Below are 20736 nucleotides of genomic sequence, written 5' to 3'. Positions count from 1 at the left end.
CACAAGGATCAGAGCAGTCCCCGTGTGCAAATCACATGCTCTGTTTCTGGTATTTCTCTCCAGAACTGACCATTTGCCACGGCCCATGACCAGGAGCACTTTTCCAACACAAGGTGTGTACACGGCCAGGGGTGCCCATGGCATTGCAGTGCCCTCTGGCTGTGGAGCAGTGCAGAGTGACCCACTGCCTCTGACAGGGTAAAATACAATTGGGTACCCAATGCTTAAAGATTCAGTTATAACAGGTTATTTTTCAAAATTCCTGAAGAAACAAGAATATAGCATCTTGTTGCCTACAATGTTCTCTCCTATCCCAGTAATTTTTGCGGTTTCTACGCCGCTCTTTTAAAAGGCACACAACCCTTATTCCAAAAGGCAGTGTTTTCAATTGCTGTATTCCAGATGCCAGTCAACAGAGCAACAGCCACAGCTTATTTCTGCACTAATTAATCATTCTGCACACAAGATTAAAGGATAGTGCTGTAAAAATACCTACATATCCTCATGGAGCAGTGTTCAGGTTTTCCTGGCTCGGAAATGTTTTACAGTATTGAAAGAGTTAGAAAGGAGAAGGATGAAGCTAGTTCAATACTATAGATGATATTTCCTAACAAGAAAAAGGTTATAATTTAGGGAGATGGCAATGATTTCATTCAGGTAGGCAAAGGCAAAAAGATCAGAAGCAAGGGGCCGTGTCAGGTGTTACTGCCTTGCACGGTAACAGTTTGATGGCAATGACTGGAAATACAGTTTAACACAAACACCTGATAAGCAAAACTGCTGCAGAGAGTCATCACTGAATCTGACAGAGACTCACATCACTGACATTGCTCAGTTGTCATTCATGACACTGGATTAAGAGTTTGAAGCACAGTTCTTGATTGTAGAAATGCACATCAAAATACACAAAGCTACTTGGCACTTAAATAATGACATGGTTAAGCCACAAATTGCATCTTTAGGCAGCTAAGTATAAACTGAAAAGTCCAGGCTGAACTTTGTTCCATGCAGTAAAAACAAGTGTATTTCTCAAAGCTGTGGGACAAGGTGACCGCTGCAATTAACTGAAAACTAAACTTTCCCTCTGTGCCCGTTTTACTGCTGGAAAAGACTGTGTATACAATAACTACATGCATGCAAAAAATACCTCACCATTTGAATCCACGGGTTTCATTTTAAACAAAGCTCACAAGCTTCTGGTTTGGTTGGTTGCTACTGACTTTTTAAAATACAAACCTTGACCACAAGAGGAGTTTCAAGTACATTCAGCTCTGATGCTCCTGGCAGGTTGTTTTGGGAGCTGGAGCAATCTATATTTGCTCTCGGGGGGCTGGATGCCACAAAAGAAGTGGAAGCTCTGCATGGGGGCTGCTGCTGGGTCTCATCCTGTGCCACAGAGCGGGAAGGACCAGGACGAACCACCAAATCCAGCAACCTGTTAAAATACTCGTTTTACACTAGGAAAATCAAGAAATAAATGAAAAAAAAATGTGATGCTGACAACACGAACACCCAGTGAACAAGAAATACAGGTAAACCCTCAGTGCTGGGGTGATACATTAGGCCCACATGGAAGTGACAGGCACTTCTCTTTGTTCATCTGTCAAAGTCTGTACACCAAGAGCTTGGTGGTGGTCAAAGCTTTAGTTTCAGCTGTCTTAAACTCTCCAAGCACATTTCTCATAATGTAAACACATGTATTTGCCTAACTAAGATTATCATAGCAGAAAAGTATAGTTCTCCAAATAATACTAATGATGAATTGTGTCTCAAACGTATTTTTATGTGCAAAAAAGCAAAACAAAGCTATTTTCACATGTACCTTCCCACCAAGACACTAACACAATTCAAAGAGATTTCTCTCCTTTTTCTGTCTCCCCTCAAACACATAAAACAAGGCCAAACTTTGTGAACAGGCTGCTTACTTCTTATATTCTGAGAAACTGGTTGTCTTGTTTCCTAGCCATGCTTCTTTAAATCTGGACAGTACTTTAGTGATTAAACTTGCTCTTGTATGCACATTTCCTGCATTAGCCTGCCTTGTTGCTGTTGATAATGGCTTTGGCCTTGGCACTGTAAAGCAAGAGGGAGCAGTGTCAGCCTTGTGCACTCAAAGTGATGGCCAGCTGCACATCCTCGTTCCCTTCTCTCAAATTACCTTCTCTTAAGACCGATGAAGGCAAACGGTACGGCTTGGCTCTCTCTACTGCCAGCTTCCTTTGGACTGTGGGAAGGACCTTGATATATTGGTCTAACAAAGAATTTCTGGCTACTGCTCTCTCTCTCAAACGAGGATCACGACCATTCTGACAAAGGAAATGTGCAAAGCAAGAAGTTAACAATTCACCAGAAGTTCATTGCACAGGACTGTCTCTGCTCTTTCTAACTAAGGCCTAAATTCGCTCTACAGACAAAGGAGAACAAATCCCCTGCACAGAACCTCAGCAGGTTCCACCCAGAAGCACACACCAATTTCACCTGGTAGTTTTGGATAAGTGCAAAGAAGATTGGAATAAAAGTAGAACATAAAACTCCTAGTTAAAAGGACTCTGGCACTTTGCAGAGCCCTATTCTTACATAATTCTTAACACCTGCAATTTTCAAATGGCTTATGGAAGAGCAGGCTTTCCTCTGGTTATAATGAAATAAAGATATCTGAGATTACTGACTACACAGGGCAACTGCAAATTACGTTGGACAAAATGATGGGAAAATTAAGAAAATCTACTTACACACACCTGTCTGGAACACAGTTTTCACACACAGTTTTCACACACTTAAACCTTCCAAGACTACCTTTTAAGTTTGACTTACTGGAAAAATACACTTTCAAAAAACAACACATGCATCAGATATCCCTAAGAGAAGTTCACATAATGCAAAATTTGATCTGGATATTTTGAGGAACATAGGTTAGAATTTATGTCATAAAATTGGTAGCATGAAACTACTGGAATCAGAGAGCTTGTACTATAATTTGAGAAAATAAAAAACCCAAAATCACAACTAAACCCCACTACACATACGTGACCTGTTGACTATCCAGACTGCTGTCAGGCAAGATACAAGATGTGACAGACAACATACTCTTTATTCCACAGAAAAAAACTTACAAAAATAACTTCCCTAGCTAAACCACATATAACAGCAGGATCAGAGGAACTGAATGAAAATAGGAGATGGTATAAAAGATACCTATTTTTTTTTTGTCATATACAAACAAACTTTCAGTGGAGTCAGCAACTGAACATGTAATTTATAACTTCACACAGCAGTTTGCAGTAGTGAAATTATTTCAGCCACCTTTTAGGTTCAGCTGTAACTTGACATGTAGGAACTTATTCCTAGTCTTTCAAATAATGGTATAAAAGAGAAAGCAAGATTTTTCTTGAGGACTATCAAAAGTGATCAGTCACACTGACAGAAATTTGCACACTCAGCAGAACTGCTACCCTTACCAACAGATGGGCCTTCATGGACTGATTCAGCTGGAGTGCTGGGATGTAGTTGGCACGCTGCAGATGGTGGACTAAGAGGAATTCATGGTTCTGAACACCAGATTTGGTCTGTAAAAACTTCTCCAAACACTCCTGTGAGAAATAACACATTTCAAACATCATCACCATTCTGCCTCTTCTCTTGCCCAAGAGACAAGGTTTTTTTTGTTTCTTCTCCAAACTCACTTTTTCTGTGTCTGTGAAGGGCAGCTTCAGCAAATCCTCCATCAGCCCCATCTCCTGACAGATTTCATACATGTGCTTTAGCAGCTCTTCTATGTTTAACTTCGTGGTGTGTTGCTGCAACAGACCCCAAGCCTCCACCATGCACCTACAGTTAAGGTTTAAGACATGGAAAAGAATGAGAACACTGAGGCCAGAAAGATGCCCCACAGTGAGGGTATCCATTCAAAGCTCAAAGGAAATGGAGGGGAGCCCCAGTTGTGCCATCAGTTCTCCACATTTCCCAAGATGTGAATGCCAAAAGAGGGGAGGTTCCTTACCTGTTGGACAAGAGCACGGTGAGGAACAGCCGCACCTCACTGCTGCTGGACATGGACGGCTTCATCATCTGCATGTACCTGAGGGCTCGCCTGTGCTCCCCCTGGCACATCAGGGACTGGATTATCCTCATGTGCTGCCATGACACTGTCTTGAGTGTAGCTGGATGGAAGAGCAGGGCCAGGGAATTCTGCACAAGTTGAGAACAGCTTCATTACCATAGATACACACAGCCAGGCAACAAAGAGTCAAAACTTTCTGCAGCAAGGCTGGACGTGGGTTAGACCAACTGAGAGGTCTAAATAACAAAATACTTGATCCAGGACACATCAGTAAAATTCTTCAGTATTTGCAGGAAAAAAAAAACAGCGATACAATTATGAATGTCTTAAAACTAACTATTCAGATTTTTGTAAGTTCATGAAATTCTGTGTACAAACATCTCTTTTTATAAATACATTACTAAATAATAAGTTACTTGATAATCAAATTGGTTCTGTTCACATAGTGACAGGTAAAAAACAACCTAAAGCATTGGGAAGATCAGGCTGACACATCACTCCTGCAGTCTTTTGTCTCAAATGTTCCATGCTTCAAGTACCAAAAACACTGTTAGAATCAGTGCCCAACCAGTCAGCTGAAAACCTCCTAAAACAGAGATGGCTTTAAAAATTCAAATATTAAGCATTATTTATGCTGATTATGCCTTTGTTTCAATCAATTTCTGTCAAAGTAGTTAAAACAAAATTTCAAATCATAACTTGTTGCTGAAGAGGTCAGGCCAGTTTAAAAAAAAAGCTTCTTATGCTCTTAGGTGCTTGTAACACCTAAGTAGCAATTGTTAAAAATATTTTAGTGGTTACAGCTCTGCAGTGCAATGTGTGTCCAACTCAACTGTTTCATACTTACTTCATAATCATTGTGATCTAGAAGCCAAAACCCTCGAATCAGTTTAACAAGACCCCAAGGGATAGCAAAGGCAGTTGGAAAGGAAACAAGTAAAGTTTCTGTTTTATTTGGAAAGAAATGGATGATATCCAGCAGCCAGTAAATTGTCTGAGAGTACCTAATTAAGGCGAATAAATCGCTGAGACCAAAAACTTGTATGACATTACATTTAGCAAAAGAATGAAATAAGAATATGAAAGTCGTAGAAAGCAGAACTTCCCAAGGTATTGATCTTGCCATTTTAAGCTATAAAAACCCATTATATCAATAGGCAGGTCCTGATCTCAAAACTGTATTCTGAATATACTTCCAGAAAGAAACACTTGTGGATTTCTGTAAGGCAATCAAAGAGGCAGATACTGGGTGTTTATAAACTGCTCTTACAAACCCAGGCTTCTGCTTCTGTCAGTGAAGCTACCACTGGACAGGCAACACACTTCACCATCCAATGCCTAATTATTAAAGAAAACAAGTTCTACACCTGTTTATTCTCCCCATTTCCTGTCTTCACACAACCAACACAAATTATGGTGCCCTTACAATGCAACTTGGCACTGACTGCTTGAAATTGTGTTTAAAACTGCATGTAGATCGTGTCTGAGTAAGGCAGCTTGGGACCACAATCATTTTTAACCCTTTGCTTTCCAGCCTCTCTTCTTCATTTAGCCAACAAGCAACAAAGGAAAGCCTGCATGTTCCAGCAGCCTAAAAATTAGGCTTCAGCCCAATGACTTTTCTCAACCCCCTCTTTATTATTCTGTGTACTTGTACTTTTTACACAAAAAAAAGCAAACATTGTTAGCTGGGCTGGGAAACAAATCAGCAACTGGAAAACCACTGCTGTTACAAACCCTTCTGTTCTGAAGCAGCATATTTCAGGCACTGTTCTAATACACAGTCCTTTGCTACAGAAAGGAGCACTTAAAAAAATTAAAACCTATTACATTTTGAAAGAAACTAAGCAAGGTTTTTATCTTGAATATTTTACGGAACCTGTTTGCTTGTATCAGAAAAGAATTTGCAAAAAACACATAGGTGACAAACATGTAAGAACATTTATGCTGTTATTACTGAAGGAGAAATAAAACAATCTGGAAAGGATACAATTGCATGTTTGTCGCTTTCTTCAATGCTTTCTAGCAAATAGAGATCCAGCAGGGCCTGAAATGAAAGATGAAAAGGTTTTCTAATGCTCCTGTCTTTCACCATCATTGGCTTTAGGAGACTGCTGCTGCTGCTGCTGCTGCTGGGGTTTGCAGTGAACACAACACTCACATGTAAACTAACAGGTGGGTATTTCCCAGTGCCGCCTTCATCTCTCCGCCACAACTTCTCCACTTCCTCTCCCAGCTGGGAAACCATTCCATCAATCATCAAGCAATCAGAATCCCATTTGCCTCTGCAACAAAAGGGACCAAGGGCTTGCACAGAGTAGAACACTCATTCCAGCCTCTCAATGTCACAGATTTCAGACTCAGAGCAAAGATGGTCCTTAGCTCACAATGAACTTTTTCATCAAGGAGTCCAATGCACAAACCCAAGAGAAGAGTTGCAATGACCTTTTGGGTTCCAGGCTTGCTTTCATGCTCTGTTATGTGTAATGCCAAGGAGAGCAGACAAAGGGTTTTAACTGCAAAAATAATCACTCTCACACAGTCTAACAGTGGCAGCTTTCTAGAGAATTCCTCTAAGTCTTACCTTGATAAGCACTCGAGTTTCTCTCGGTGACCCGTATAGTAGCTCTGAATCAGAGGGTAATTGTAGAAAGGTCTGGACAAATGAATGTGATCATCTTGATTATCTACGGGTGATAAAGTAAAAGCAAGTTAAAGTAAGACCACGTTTTTCAACTAAAATTTTGGTCTAGACAGACAGAAATCACACAACCTCAAGAAGCCTCCAACTCTCAAAGAATCTAATCTTGTTTCTGCCTTTGCTAAAGGAGAACTAAGACAAAACTACTACTGCTGCAAACTGCAGAACTACAACTACTTCTTCTCTCAAGATCAGCTTCATGTTTGCTGTTGATGCTGCATTCAGAGCACGTAGGGTAAGCTCACGGCTACTCCTAAATCAACCACTCTCAAAGGAATGACTTTGTGAACATGTGAGCATCAGTAAAATGATTAAAGCTGAAAATGGAATTTATAAGGTGTCTCAATTAAGAGCATTTCCAAGGTGCACATTCACCCCAAGCAATAAATCAAAGGTTCAAAACATGAAGGTACTGCTTTTACTATCAAAATGAGTGTGCTGGTACTACAGGGTCTGCTTACCTAAACCCTCAGGAAGGAGACTGGATCGACAGAACCAGATCACCACTTGTACATACAAAAAAATGAGGCTGGTTACCATCTGCTTATTTGTCAAGTCTGAAAAACCTGAAAGAAAGGCAAAACATGATTTGAGTTTTGCAATTCCTTTCATTTTACAAAACCCCCTTTGCAGAACAAAGAGAAAATATGAACACACACAGTGGAAACCTGTCTTTGTAGTTGTCTCTCTGGATCACTTATGAATTTGAAGGAAAAACCACCATTCCAACCCTCACCAAAAAAACCCTAGTCACTACAAAGAAACAGAATCACTAAGGATTGAAATTGAAAAATAAAGCCTAAACTATAAGATATACTCAAGAAGACAACATTTGTTTTCCATATAGCAGAGATTTTTACTTTAGCAAAAGATATTATTGTCCTCTTTTTCCCTCGACATGCGAACAACAATTTTTAAAATCAGAAGCCAAAAAACCTCAAGGAAATTGCTTTACTCATTTTGGATTCCTTTCTATTTCCCAGCAATTTGCACACAACTATCAATTGCTAGCTAACAATTAGGAACACTTCTCAGCATTACCACACTCAGTGGCTGCAACTGCTGCCCAGGTGATTACTCAGCTCAGTGCTGAACCAATAAACCTTCTCCTACCCAGCCTCATGAATTCCACAACAAGCTGCTCCCCTGAACTCAAAGTGGCTTAAATCAAAGTCCCAACTGATCTGATTTAAACCCCTCCTCCCAGCTCAACCTGACTCTCTCCCAACCATCCAAAACAACAGCAGCTCCTGTCTCCACAGTTACAACCCAGGCATCCTTCCAAAAGTTAACAATCACACCAAAGGCCCAGCAGGGCTCTCACCAACCTTTCTCTGTAAGCTCTCGGGCTTCTGCTAGAAAACAGTTCAGGACTGTGCTGAGGTTGCTCAGCAGCAGCTGGCAGTGCTGGAGGGACTGTAATGTCTGCGGGTCAATGAAGTTGCAGGAGCCGTCAAACAGCGGAACACCTTGTCAAGGAGAAACATTGAATCATCACTCAGCACAGCAACTGCACACTTCCAAACTACAACACTTCAACAGCCACAAGAGACTTAAAGAACCGCTTAAAGAACCAGCAGCATGCACTGGCAGAGTACTGAAGAAGATCCTTTACAAAGAACGACTCCAGGTTTTAAAAACCACCACACCGCTACTCACATATTTGGTCCAGTTCATCTTTTGTACAGATCACTTTGTTCCACGTCCACTCAAGAACAAACCGTAAATTTACAGCAGAACTTGGCTGCTCTTTAAAAACAGAAAACAAAAAGGACATGAAGCCACGATTTCTAACCAAAACACAAACATAAAAACAGTGGAAGCAGCATTACCTTCAGAAGTCCAGTGTTTAATGCATCCCGTCAGAAGTTCTAAAGAGCCTGTCTGCACAGCAGCTGACAGCACTGCCTCTAACTGCTCCTCCTGAACAGAACAGACAAAAGCAAATCACAACCTCGCAGACTTTTCCTCTCAGTCTCACCTTGATAAACACTGCAGCTTCTGTCAGTGACCCGTGTAGTAGCTCTGAATCAGACACTACCTGAGCCACTGACAGAAGTGCTTGCTGCTGCCTGGTTACCCACTCAGACATCACCTGCAAATGCAGCTACTTCCATATTCTTGACTCTTTCCTCATTCTACCCACAGGCTGGACTGCTGCTTGGTTTGAGGAACACAGGAACGTTTTCCTCTGACATTTCAACTTTATGCAGGCTAGTTTCAATCTCTATTTCTTTGCCTCAGGGTTTCAGTCTTCATTCACTGAGTCCCAGTTAACTATTTCCAGTAGCATCCCCTGCTAACACCCATTATGCACTATGGGCACAACCCTTTGCCATCAGGAACACATGAAGGGGACAGAGCAAACACCACTGTGTTTGCATGGAGACAGTGAAGCTGAGGCCAAGCAGCTCCTGAGACCAGCAAGACAGGAAGCAGCTCTGACAGCCAAAACATTAAGTTTCAATTTGTTAAAGCACCATAAAAAATGGGAAACATTTTAGTTCTAATGATCTGGAATTTCAGACTGTTCAATTACTGTATTCTAATGCCATGGCAGTCCTTGAGAAGGATAATGCACAGGCATGCACACACATGGAAATAATGTAGCAGCTAATTCCAGCTGGTGTTAAGACATTTATTTCAGGTGAAATGATCCTGCATAGAAATTGACATTTTTCTTTTTTTTCCTTGTCTCTATTTTTTCTAAAACATATTCAAAAATATTTTTTCCTTCTATGTTAAATTATTACATTCAAAGATATTTCTACACATTCTGTCATTCGAAAGCATGTGTGATACTTCCATCTTTTTCTGAAACCTGGTTTCAGACAAGGAAACATGCCCAATACTGCTTAGAGTGGCCAAAGAAATTCAAACCCAAGCTTCTTGACTTAATTCTGAAATTTCTCTTTCTAGCATCCAAAAGCAATTCCTCCTCAAATGCATAAAAAGTCTCTGAACAATGTAGTCATAATTCAGGAAATGTCATCATAAAACTTCTTGCTTTCCCAAGTTACTTCCCAACCAGAGCTGACATCAGAACATCTAATCAGAATATAAGAGCCTACATCAGACTTGCAAAATAAGCACTATGTGGGCTGGGTCAGCTTGCACAGAGGGGTCTTCCAAGTCAAATTTAGAGTCTGGATCTAAGAATATTATTATTTCTGCTAAATAATGTCAACACCTACCTCTTAGAGAAACTTGCAAGTAAAACTCAGATGGTCATGCCTTGTAGCCTCTACAGTCTTCAGACAAGATGCATATATTTCTCTCTGGATTTTCCAGCATACACCCACCTGACTCAGACTGGATGGCTGGACATCAACCAGTCTTGGAGACAGCAAGCCAGCTACAAGACACCGAGAGTAGCTGTCACGGATGGCTTCACTTATTAAAGGACCAGATTTCTTCAAAAACTTCAGGGTCTGAAACATCAATCAAAACAGGTTAAGAGAGCATTCAATCATGAAGGTTCTGCCTTAAAAACAACAGCCAAATGAATGGTTTCAATTTTTTAAAAAATACCCTGTAGAAGAAAATACCAACCCCTGCAATGCTAAAGGAAGCATTTTCCAACCTCTCTGTCAATACACAGGCCTGGTATTTTCCCTGACACAAATTACATTTTGTAAAAGTTAAACCTAACACACAACTTCAAATCACATATCTGTGCTTGTTTGTGCCAAGGCTGAAATATTTAGTGAGCTGGAACTTAATTTGAAAGAGTTTGTCAAAAGCTGTGCAGTGGCTCAGAAATCAGAATTTGGCCAAGGTTGAGAGAAAAAACATGCATTTCTTCCTCAGCAGTTAAATCACTTTTCCCTTTCTCCATCCTCAAGGTCATCAGGGATCAAGACCCCAACTCCACACCATACAAAGAAGTAAACATTTCCCCAGCTTCCACCACACCCATCCTTCCCAGCCATTCAATCCCTGCTCATGCCTCCCTACAACAGTGCCATCTGCATGAAACTGGCACGATACTGCAGCTAAGCATGTGGATGGGCAGTGTGAGCATCAAGTGGTCTCTGACACTCAAAGCACTGCAAGAGAAAAGTTACCAAAGGTTCATCTCTTGACACTTTCAATACAGTAAAAAAAGTCACCTCCTTCTGGAAGCCGGTGCAAGTCATGTGAACAACTCCCGAGCTGAGCAAGCAGGTCACATCTGCAGAAACAAGGAACATTTGACAGACCCTGGCACCTTCTCACCAGTTTATGCTTTATAAATACTGCTGTCTGCAAAGACAAACCTCCAGCACCACTTTCCTTCCTCACATCACTTACACACATCCCATAAAAAGGAGTTACTCTCTGTCTCTAGAAACTTGAGAGCTATCTAGTGCTGTGCTTTGGGCCTCAGCTCAAAGGCTTTTCATTTTGGGACCATCACCCCTTCCCAGGCCATGTTACAGACGCTCCAAAATCCAAAACTCAGCTGCCTGTCAGATATGTTTCACAAGACTAAGTGCCTTGTCCGGACACAGTAACCAGGTTGGAGAAGGTTTGTGGGCATTTTTTTGGTTTGGTTTTCATGTGACGAACAATGAACAAGAAAGAGAACCACTCAAGTGGCATTTCACCTCCACCAAAACTTGCCACTATTCAAAAGAGAAGCAGTGAAATACCTACCAAAATTATAGGTGCTTGGATTAAAGAACTGTTCAGGTGGTGGATAAGAAGGAGGAACTCCCCGACTCAGACTACGCTCGTGTACCAGAATATCCAAAATGAGGTTTGGAGAAGTCATGCTTATTACAGGATCCAGTGACCACAGGGCAAAATAGGGGCAATCATGAAGGAATTCTTCTGGCCTTAAAGAAAACAAGTGCATAAGCTCAATAGCAATTTTCAAATTAACCTTTTGTAGAGATGCTGAAACCTCTTAATTAAAACCTACCCTGGTGACTCTGGCATTTGGGCATGATACCAGCGATTGATGTCAAACACTCCCAAATGAACAGATGGTTTTCCCTGACCATAGGTATTCACTTGCCAACTGAAGATTGATACACTGGTGTCAGGAGAGATTACTGTCAAAGACAAGACATTGTTTCTTACTGTAGAAAATATGAGATATTTGCTGTTATTTCATTCATGAAACACAGCACTTAGGAATGCTAAAAGAAATTATGAAATAGCAACCATCTCTGCAATAGGTTTCAGTGCCTCTTTTTCTTATTCAAATTATATTTGTTTCAAGCAAAATGAAATACACAATTATTAATTAAGTTTTGCATGCTGAATGAATAATTATTTGGGGGATTTTGGGTTTTTTAATGTGGTGAGGTGGTTTGTATTCAGCCAGCTGTCATGCAGGATACCTTGGTTGTTTTCCAGCTACTTTTTCCCAAGCCTGTAGCATTGCAAAAGGTGTTTGAAAGTCCTACAACTGGCCTTGGTCCATCAATCCAGCCTGTGCAGATCCCTCTGCAAAGCCTTCCTAACTTCCAACAGATCAACATTCTTGTTCATGATGATGTTGTCCCAAATTTACTGAGGGGGCACTTGATCCCCTCATTCAGATTATTGATGAAGATATTTCACAGGACTGGCTCCAGTTCTCAGCCCTGGGGAACTAGATTCACTGGATGCACACTGGATGCAGCCAGAGGCTTGAGCAGGACAAAAAACAATTCAGGTAACATTCCTAAGCAATAGAATGATCTTACTGTTCAATGAAGACAACTGGCAGAACAAACTGACTGACCATCCTTACACAGATGACTCCATACACTGCTCTACCATCCCAGCAAACATAAAATAAAGCTACTTTTTCCCTTAAAAGATTATGTTCAGAGGGATAAGAAGTCTCATATAACTTAAGCATACAATAAGCCCAGCAAGATCAGCTAGATGAATATTTAAGACTTTAGGACTGTGGGTACAGAACAGCATTCATTGCTCAGATTTCCAAACCATGCAGTTCAGAATAACCAAGCAGGGGCATCAGAACAAACCTTCATTAACGTTATCCTCTCTGTCAGCATGATTGCAAAATTTTTCTATGGTCTGACATCTGAGGAATTTAGTATTGCTGGTCTTCCCTCTCCAGGGAAAGATTCCACCAGAGAGATCTAAACTGAAGAGCTTGACACAACATGTAAAATCCTGGGGGGAAAAATTAAGAAGAGAGGAAAGGCAATTCTAAAATAACAATATACATTATATCCAAGTAATGCAAATATCTGACATAATATGCTTATTTTACAGTATGTTTCCCATCAACAGGAATTACATCTGACATGCAAGAGAATTAAGTGTCAAGTCATAACAGGCAAGTTTTACTCTAAAGGCTTTTGCACATTTTCAGAATTTAGCATTTCCCTAACATTAGTCTACATCTAAACACGTTTTGTAGAATTCCTTGCATCATCAAAGTGTCTTTACAAACCTGAACATATACTTGCAAAGAGACATCTAAAACAATGCAACACATCTTCACACAAAGCCTTTGCTCCGTGTTTTGATTACAGAACCTGACATTAGAGCAGCTAAAGGTCTGTCCTGAGATGTTATTGATAGGCACATCAGTAGAGTGAACACTCATCTCTGTAGCAACAAAGAGAACTTCCTAGAGATTTAAAACCTTCTTTCAAACCCCATGAGCTCTTATCAGGGAAATATCCCTCAATTCCTTATGGTGAGGACATGGGATGAACATGGACAATGTGTTTAAGATTCCAAATTACTACAGAGCAAGAAACTGCTTTGAGACACTCAGAAATAGATATACAGAAAGGATGGCCCTGAACCTCTGCCACCACCATTTTCTAAGCAAGCATTAAGTGAAATATTGTCTTTCCAGTACAGCCTTCATTTAACCTGTCTACTATACAATATACGAATATGTGTACTGTGGACAAATAGCAGCTCTACAATAAAAAAGCCCAACAAAACACCAAACTAAAAAAAAAAACCAGCAAAACCACTTCCAAGCAAAAAATGAGTTTCCAAAACTTTCAGAGATCTAAAACGAACTGGCATGAAACAACACATTCTCATTCTATACATTTAATTTTTAATTGATTTAATCTGAGAAGAGACAAGCTTTCTCTTAATGGTTCCAGGAAATGCTACAAATGAATATCAAAGGTGTCTAAAATAAATGAATAAATTAAAAAGTCTTTCATTATTGAAAAAACATGGTAACATTTGTTCTGAAACATGCACATTCTATTCTATTTTATTCACGAATTTTGGAAATAACAGATTCATACGCACAGTAATTGAGAAAAACCAAAACCATCTCTTTGAAAAACTAACATGAAGGCTAAGCAAAGAATCTCATCTTATAAAATGACTAATGATAAAATCAATTTTAATCAAAAATGCAGACCAGAACAAGATGTCCACTACACCAAGGGACAGTTCCATAAGATAAAGCACTACAATTCCATAAACTCATCACGCATTTATTTTAATGACTAGAAATTTCAGCTGTCATTCATATACAAGGAGCCAACTTAACTGATACTCTGGGAAACTTCATCTTTTAATCTCTCACATACAGGCCTGTCTTACCTCATACATGACTTCTCCAGATGCCAGACATTTCCTGCCACCAAATGCTAACTTCAAGAGATGTAAATTCACAGTATTCCCTTCACTGAAAAAGGTATAAATGAGGAGGTTTAATTACACAGCTGCTTTACAATCCTCATTATCATTTTATTAGGCTGGATCTAGGCTGAAACTGACTTAAGAGCACGCTCTTGCTGAAAAGAAAAACACTGCTTCCCAAAACATGATAATTTGTCACACTTAGCCAGTAAAACATAGAGGAGGAAATTTTTACACAAACAGCTTCAGGGGCACATGCTAACTATGCCTTTGTTTGGAAAGCTTTAATATGCAGTATGGACCTAAAATTGTTGGAAATAGCTTTACACAGTAAACCATTCTCCATGAAAACTGCCTTGAAGTCAAGCTCAAGAAGACTGCCAGTTTATGAACAGCTGGGCTAAGTAGTTTGCTGATGCTGAGAGGTATGTTTTTCCTCTTCCCACCTAAGTTCCAGTCCCTCTCTTGCATGCAGTGCACCCTTCTACACTCTCTTATTCCTTATCCCAGCTGGAAGCCATTGATTTTTTTGCTGAACACTGCTCCTTTTCTGCCAGGGAAGCTGAACTAGCACACAAGGACTCCAAAGAATTCTGAAGCTCTCATGAAGCAACCAGCAATACTGTCATTGTCCTCTTTTAGGGACAACTCTATGTGAACTAATATTAAAAAAAAAAAGCAAAATCAGCGGCTCATTGTAATTTTTATTCACCTTTGTTGTGTAGACTGAACAGCCCATAAGTAGCAACAATTTTGAAGATCATTCTCAGGCTCTTGAAAAGTAAGAGCACAGACAGGAATCCTTTCTCCTCCAACCTGAGTGTAGTGCCTACAGGTTTGAAAAAAAAAATAGAAAAGACAAATAATGGAGGCAAGCAAATGACTACCTTTTATGCAGCAATCAAGGTGAGGAGATTTCTGTCCATCAAAGCAATAACCTCTGCTTATGTCCTCCTCTGCCTGAGGAGGAGGAACAGAAATTATTAGTTCAGCTGCTAGGGAAAACACTGTTCCTATTGTTGAAGCCTACTTCAACATATTGAACTTATAATGCAGTAAATCTGAACATATTTTAAAAAACACCAAACAGAAGGAGTTTCTCATTTCTTTATTGGGCATTGTAACAAATATTTTATTTCAGACTTCTGAACCTTAGTTGTACCTTCACAATCTTTTCCTGACACCTAATTATGCCTCCACTATCTATTTATGTATGAGTAATTATGGTGAGTAACTGCAGATTTGCTAAAGTAAACCCCTATCTGAATTTTGCCACGTATTTAAAGTTACATTGCTTTTCAGCAGATTTTAAATAATTTCTTAATTTTACTACTGTTTATAAATATATATGCCTCTTATTCTCATCTCCAAGGCTTCCAAGGAAAAATTGGTCCATGTACATCAATGCCTTGGAAATGGTCAGCCCCCTACTTGCATCAAGGCTGAAATGTAGGAAAGAATATGCTTTCAGGCACAGATCAGCTATTGAATTATCATGTCTCACTAGTTTCATCCTGGTCCCTTAAAATATATATAATCACCAAAATCACATTATTCAGATACTGAAGCCTTTCAGTGCATGCTATCATTGCAATAACTGGTTCTAAAAAATAATTTCTAAAACCTGTCTCATGGAAAAACACACATTGCCTTGTTTCCCTAAATATGACTGGACAGAACAAACTGACTTAGAAAAATAAGATCTCTCACATCCCTGCTGTCTGACATGACCCAGTACATTCTACAAGACCTCTATGAACAGGCACAGTAAGAAATCAATTGCAGTCCACGGCAGAGAAGGCGCTGTACTTGATCCATGTATGAGTTAATACTTCAGAAGAGGATTTCTGAACACTCCACGGTTATACCCAACCTCCCACTCACAGAAAAAGGGCTCTTGAAATTAATATATTTCCTGAAGCAAAAAATTGAGACCTCTGCACCACCAAGCATGCCAACTGGAAGTGACTACTTACGCCTTCTTCAAGGTTTTCATGCTCCCCAGTGACAAGTAGCCATCAGAAAATCCCACAACGAGCTGGTTGCTTCTGCTTATGTAGCACAGGGTTGACACTGCTGTTCCTGAAGGACTTCGCAACTGAAAACAGAGATGCCTCCCTTCCCTGGTCACAGCTTCTCTTCTTTGTGGAACTTCAGCAGGAATTCTAGTGACAACTTCTAGATCTGAACACATAAAAGCAGGCAAGAAATGAATGCATTATGCCACTTCAATTGCATTTTAAACTGATGTGATTATACAATGTATATAATCTAGTTCTGCAAATGGAACGCCCATTTGTGCAGCATCTTTTTTAGCTATTCCTGTTTCTGCACCCATTCAGAGAACAGGAGGACTCTCCAATGGGACAGGTATTCTCTCTCCTATTTCAAAACTGGGTACAAATGTAACCATTGTAGACAAATTCCTTTATTGGACCTCATGAGGAAGCTACTTGAAGGGATACGAACACCTGAAGCCACTCTTACAACACCCAAAACAGTGTCTGCAATCTGAAAACACAAACTGCAGGATTCATTCACCCAAATGAAGGACTTTTGATAAGCCAGATTTATTGTAAAACACAAGCCTAAAGCCTACCCCAAGCATTGATGGGAACAGGAGAACACTCCCAAGGAATCTGGTACCTCTGACATAACTTCCTATCACACAGCTGCACTGACTCAAATGGAAAAATTCCTACCTCCCACTGGCAAGAATCACAGGGAAAAAGGGATGTGGGCAGCAAGGGCCCTTCTGAACATCAGCAGGAGCGTTAAGCCACTCCATTTCTGGATCACAGAAATCAGAGTTCAGAACCACACCATGTCAAACTGCTGTCTGCAGTCAGCAGTGGGCAGTGTCAGAAATGCCAGCAGTCAGTCAGCACGCTGGGATCTTCACTGGGATACGAGCTGGGTTTTGAAAGGAAACACATTTTCTTACTTCTAAATTCAAGTTTAAAAACTGCAGCTTACCTGATGCTTCTACTTCATTCTGACTGCAAGATAAATCATCCAAACAAAGGTCAACCAGAAGGACATGGCCAACATCTGTGGCCACTGCTGCCACTCCAAAGAGCCACCGCAGACTCTGGTGCAGGTGCCGCGTGCTCACGCTGGCTCCGCCGTCATTGCTGATGGGCTCGATGGCAGTCACCTGCAGGGAACGGCACGCTCATGTCAGAGCCTGTGACAGCCCCAGGAGGAACCCTCAGAAGGGAAGCCAGCACCAGCACATCAGAAACAGGACAGGAAATACGGGTTCATAAGACTTAAAACCAAATCATTGCTCTCTATTGTACCCGAATGCTGCCCTTCTGCCTCATACAAACCAGGAAAATTTGGGAAAATACTACACGGAAGTCCTGAAAGATCCAATCACTACAAACCCACAGGAAAATAATACCAGAAACATGGTGCTCCTTAGGGCCTTAAAACAAAAATGACAAAAATGCAGAAAGGGGTGTTGAGAAAAAGGCTCTCTTGGCAAGTACTCTGAACTGACAATTTGTTAATACAATTCAGAAAACACACAACCTTCAAAGAGAGGCTCCAAAGCTTTTCCTGAAACAGGATTATGCAGCACCAAACAACACAAAACCTTAATTCCCCCAAAAAGATACATACCCTTCCTGAAAAAGCAATTGCTTTAACCACTTTTGAGGTCCCAAGGTCGTAGAGACAGAGAACACTTCCCTCTGCTTCCTCCAAGCCAACCAGGAGCCCAGTCCTCTTCTGCCAGGAGAACTCCTTCACCACGCGGACGGCGGGCGGCTGCTCGCTGACCCCGCTGAAGCGATAGGCAGAGAGCCGCTCCCCTGTCACCGAGTTCACCACCTCCAGCTGGGGGCCGCACGCCAGCCACGCCAGGCCGCTTCTGCCTGCAGGGCGACAGCAGCAGCGCTCACCAAGTGCCAGCAGCACAACTGCAGCAACAGCCGGGGCACTGCCCTTCCCTCAAATGCAACAGAGGGAAAGGCCAACCCACCCACACCTGGACAATCATTTTAAATCACCCACTGCAACACCAACACTTCTTAAAATTAATAACCCCATGCTTTTGCACTTCTACTTGTCAGTCCTGCTCTCAAGAACATTCACTCCTTGGGATAAAGATTACAATAGACTGAGCTCCAGTCTGTACACCATAATTGGCCTGGTTTTGCTAAAAAACACCCAAATATCTACAGGAATACAAGTCTCAAAGCATACTTCAAATGCAGCCCATCTAATCCAACACAGTTCCAGTTAAGAATTTTGCTTGACACAAGACTACTCTGAGCAGGGATTTGAACAGGAAATTATCTTAAAATGGGCACTTCATGTGCAATTCCAACTTTTACATGAGCTGATCCCAGAAAGAATTTAACAAGTGGTGTTTCACCAAAGAGTTTAACTCTTGCTCCTCTACTGAGGGACTTCAAGCTCAAAGGAAGGATGAGCTCCATTACTGCAACTACAGTCAGGTAGGTAAGATTCTACCTGGTCTTAACAGAAGCCCAGACATCCAGAGGCATCCAGCTGTACCTTCAGATCACCTAGAAAGTCAACTGCCTAATCTGCTTAGCTGTTCTCAGCAACTCTCACTGGGTCCTCAATCTGCATCCTATTAAATACCTTGGAAACACATGAGCTGCTAAAAAGAAATTTGTCCCAAAACAACACTATTTCTTCCTTGAAAACTGCCTTCCATTTCATTCAGAACTGAGATGGGCATGGTCAGCTCTATTATTTAAACAGCACAGGACTGGAGCAGGCTGTTGCACTTTCAATGCTTCTAATTGTTAAAATATCCTGTTAGCACTGTCAGAACACCTGATCCATTTTACTTAACAGAACCAACCTGATGCCATGACCCTGTGCTTCAGGCAGTAACAACTTCACACCAAATCCAAATTTAAAGGAAAATACAAAAATGCTCACCTCCAGAAAACTTCCCACACAGCACAGAGTCTAGGGTGATCTCATCCTCCCCAAGTGCCTCAACAGTCACCTCTGGAAACTGCAGCAGACTGCTCGTTACCTGAGCCGTTAGGTCTCGCATTCTTCACTGGAGACAAAGAAAAAAAGGCAAAGAGACTCATGTCAGCCATAAATATCTTTGAGACTGACCTAAGCTTCATCAGTATGCAGTGACAAATCTCCCAGACATCGTCTGCAGCTCTTTTTTGCTCAAAAGAAATGGCACTTGGGACAGTTTTTCATCTCACAGCAGAGCACGAAGAGAATCTTGAGCTTTTCTGACACCTATGAGATCAAGAAAAAGTACACAGAGCAATGAACAAGATAAATAACAGGGAGTAGAACAACACACCGATTTCATGTCCACTCATACATTTAAGCCAGATTTGATCTCAGAAAAATAATATTTTAAAAGTTTATGATTGCCAGGAAGCATAAACCTATAGCAGAAGATAAGAAAGGATTTCAGCACTCTATCCCAATAGCTCCCAACAGCTAAGATTCTGTATTAGATGCAGACCAAAGGTTTCATTTTCCTTTAAGTGAGGAAACAAAACCAGCACAAATCAGAATTGGACATTAGGGTAAATTTACCCAGCTATCTGCTGTAGCTCTTGTCTGACACGACTCTGGTTTCATTCAAGAGTTGCAGCCTGTCTAACATGGCTAAGCAAGCAATAGATCCTAAAGTCTGCGCTGAGCCAATGCTTGTCTCTACATTGCTTCCTGTACCTGGACAGAGAGACATAGGTGCCAAGGGGCTCAGTACAGAACATGGCAGTGAGGTATTTCACTGCTTGTCCCTCCCAGCACAAGTTCTACAATCTTGGCTTTACAATAGAATTCTAGAATGGCCTTCTGGACCCACTGGCAGCCATCTCAGCCAACCTGAGCCGCTCGTCCAAGCCCTGCTACTCAAGCCATCACCTAGAGCAGGCTGCCCAAGGCTGTATTCAGGTGGATTTGGGACATTTAATTCTCCAACAGGTTTTTACGATCAGCAACCTGACAAGAACAACTGCAGCAACACCTGCAACCCATGCAACAGGGCCTGACGTTTGCTGACTCTCTCCTGCCAGTTTAAGGATTCTGTTCTCTCCACCACACCAGCAAACCAGCGCCACACGAGGAAAAGCCTGTCACCACTGTTTGTCCAAAACTACATCGGACACCTTAACTCCCAGAGCAGCCAGCCAGGCAGTCCTTGGCTGCCAGCAGCAGGGCCGCCTGCAGGAGCGCCGCAGCCCGACTAAGCCGCGGCCATGCCGTTGTCAGGGCCGCGCCGGGCGCACGCCCCGCCTCCACCGGCAGGGCCTGCCCGGGCAGCTGGGGCCGGCTGCTCCCAGAAACAACGTATCCATCCATCCATCCATCCATCCCCGGCACCGGGGCACCCTCGGCCCGGCAGTCGCCACGGAAAGGGGGTACTGAACTCTGGGAGAGC

At 41.5% G+C, this 20736-nt stretch overlaps 1 protein-coding gene across 1 annotated transcript; it reads right to left on the bottom strand.

Moving 5' to 3' along the window:
• Positions 1-1921: 1921 nt before the first annotated feature.
• LOC134415905 (protein ELYS-like) lies at positions 1922-19518 on the bottom strand. Its single transcript, XM_063151898.1, has 24 exons — positions 19254-19518; positions 17958-18211; positions 17307-17487; positions 16307-16514; positions 15043-15159; positions 14292-14376; positions 12728-12878; positions 11668-11800; positions 11400-11581; positions 10874-10935; positions 10064-10192; positions 8594-8684; positions 8421-8510; positions 8090-8230; positions 7223-7327; positions 6645-6738; positions 6222-6345; positions 6051-6107; positions 4908-5054; positions 4001-4188; positions 3684-3828; positions 3459-3590; positions 2159-2306; positions 1922-2073 (listed from the first exon to the last, which is right to left on the bottom strand). Exons 1-24 carry the CDS (start codon positions 19372-19374, stop codon positions 1922-1924), a joined length of 3237 nt encoding a protein of 1078 aa, XP_063007968.1. The 5' UTR covers positions 19375-19518.
• Positions 19519-20736: the final 1218 nt, after the last annotated feature.

The sequence above is a fragment of the Melospiza melodia genome, chromosome 3 (genome assembly GCF_035770615.1).
Source record: "Melospiza melodia melodia isolate bMelMel2 chromosome 3, bMelMel2.pri, whole genome shotgun sequence".
NCBI lineage: Eukaryota > Metazoa > Chordata > Aves > Passeriformes > Passerellidae > Melospiza > Melospiza melodia.
The sequence above is the reverse complement of the archived record's forward strand: the minus strand, read 5'-3'. Positions and strand labels throughout refer to the sequence as shown.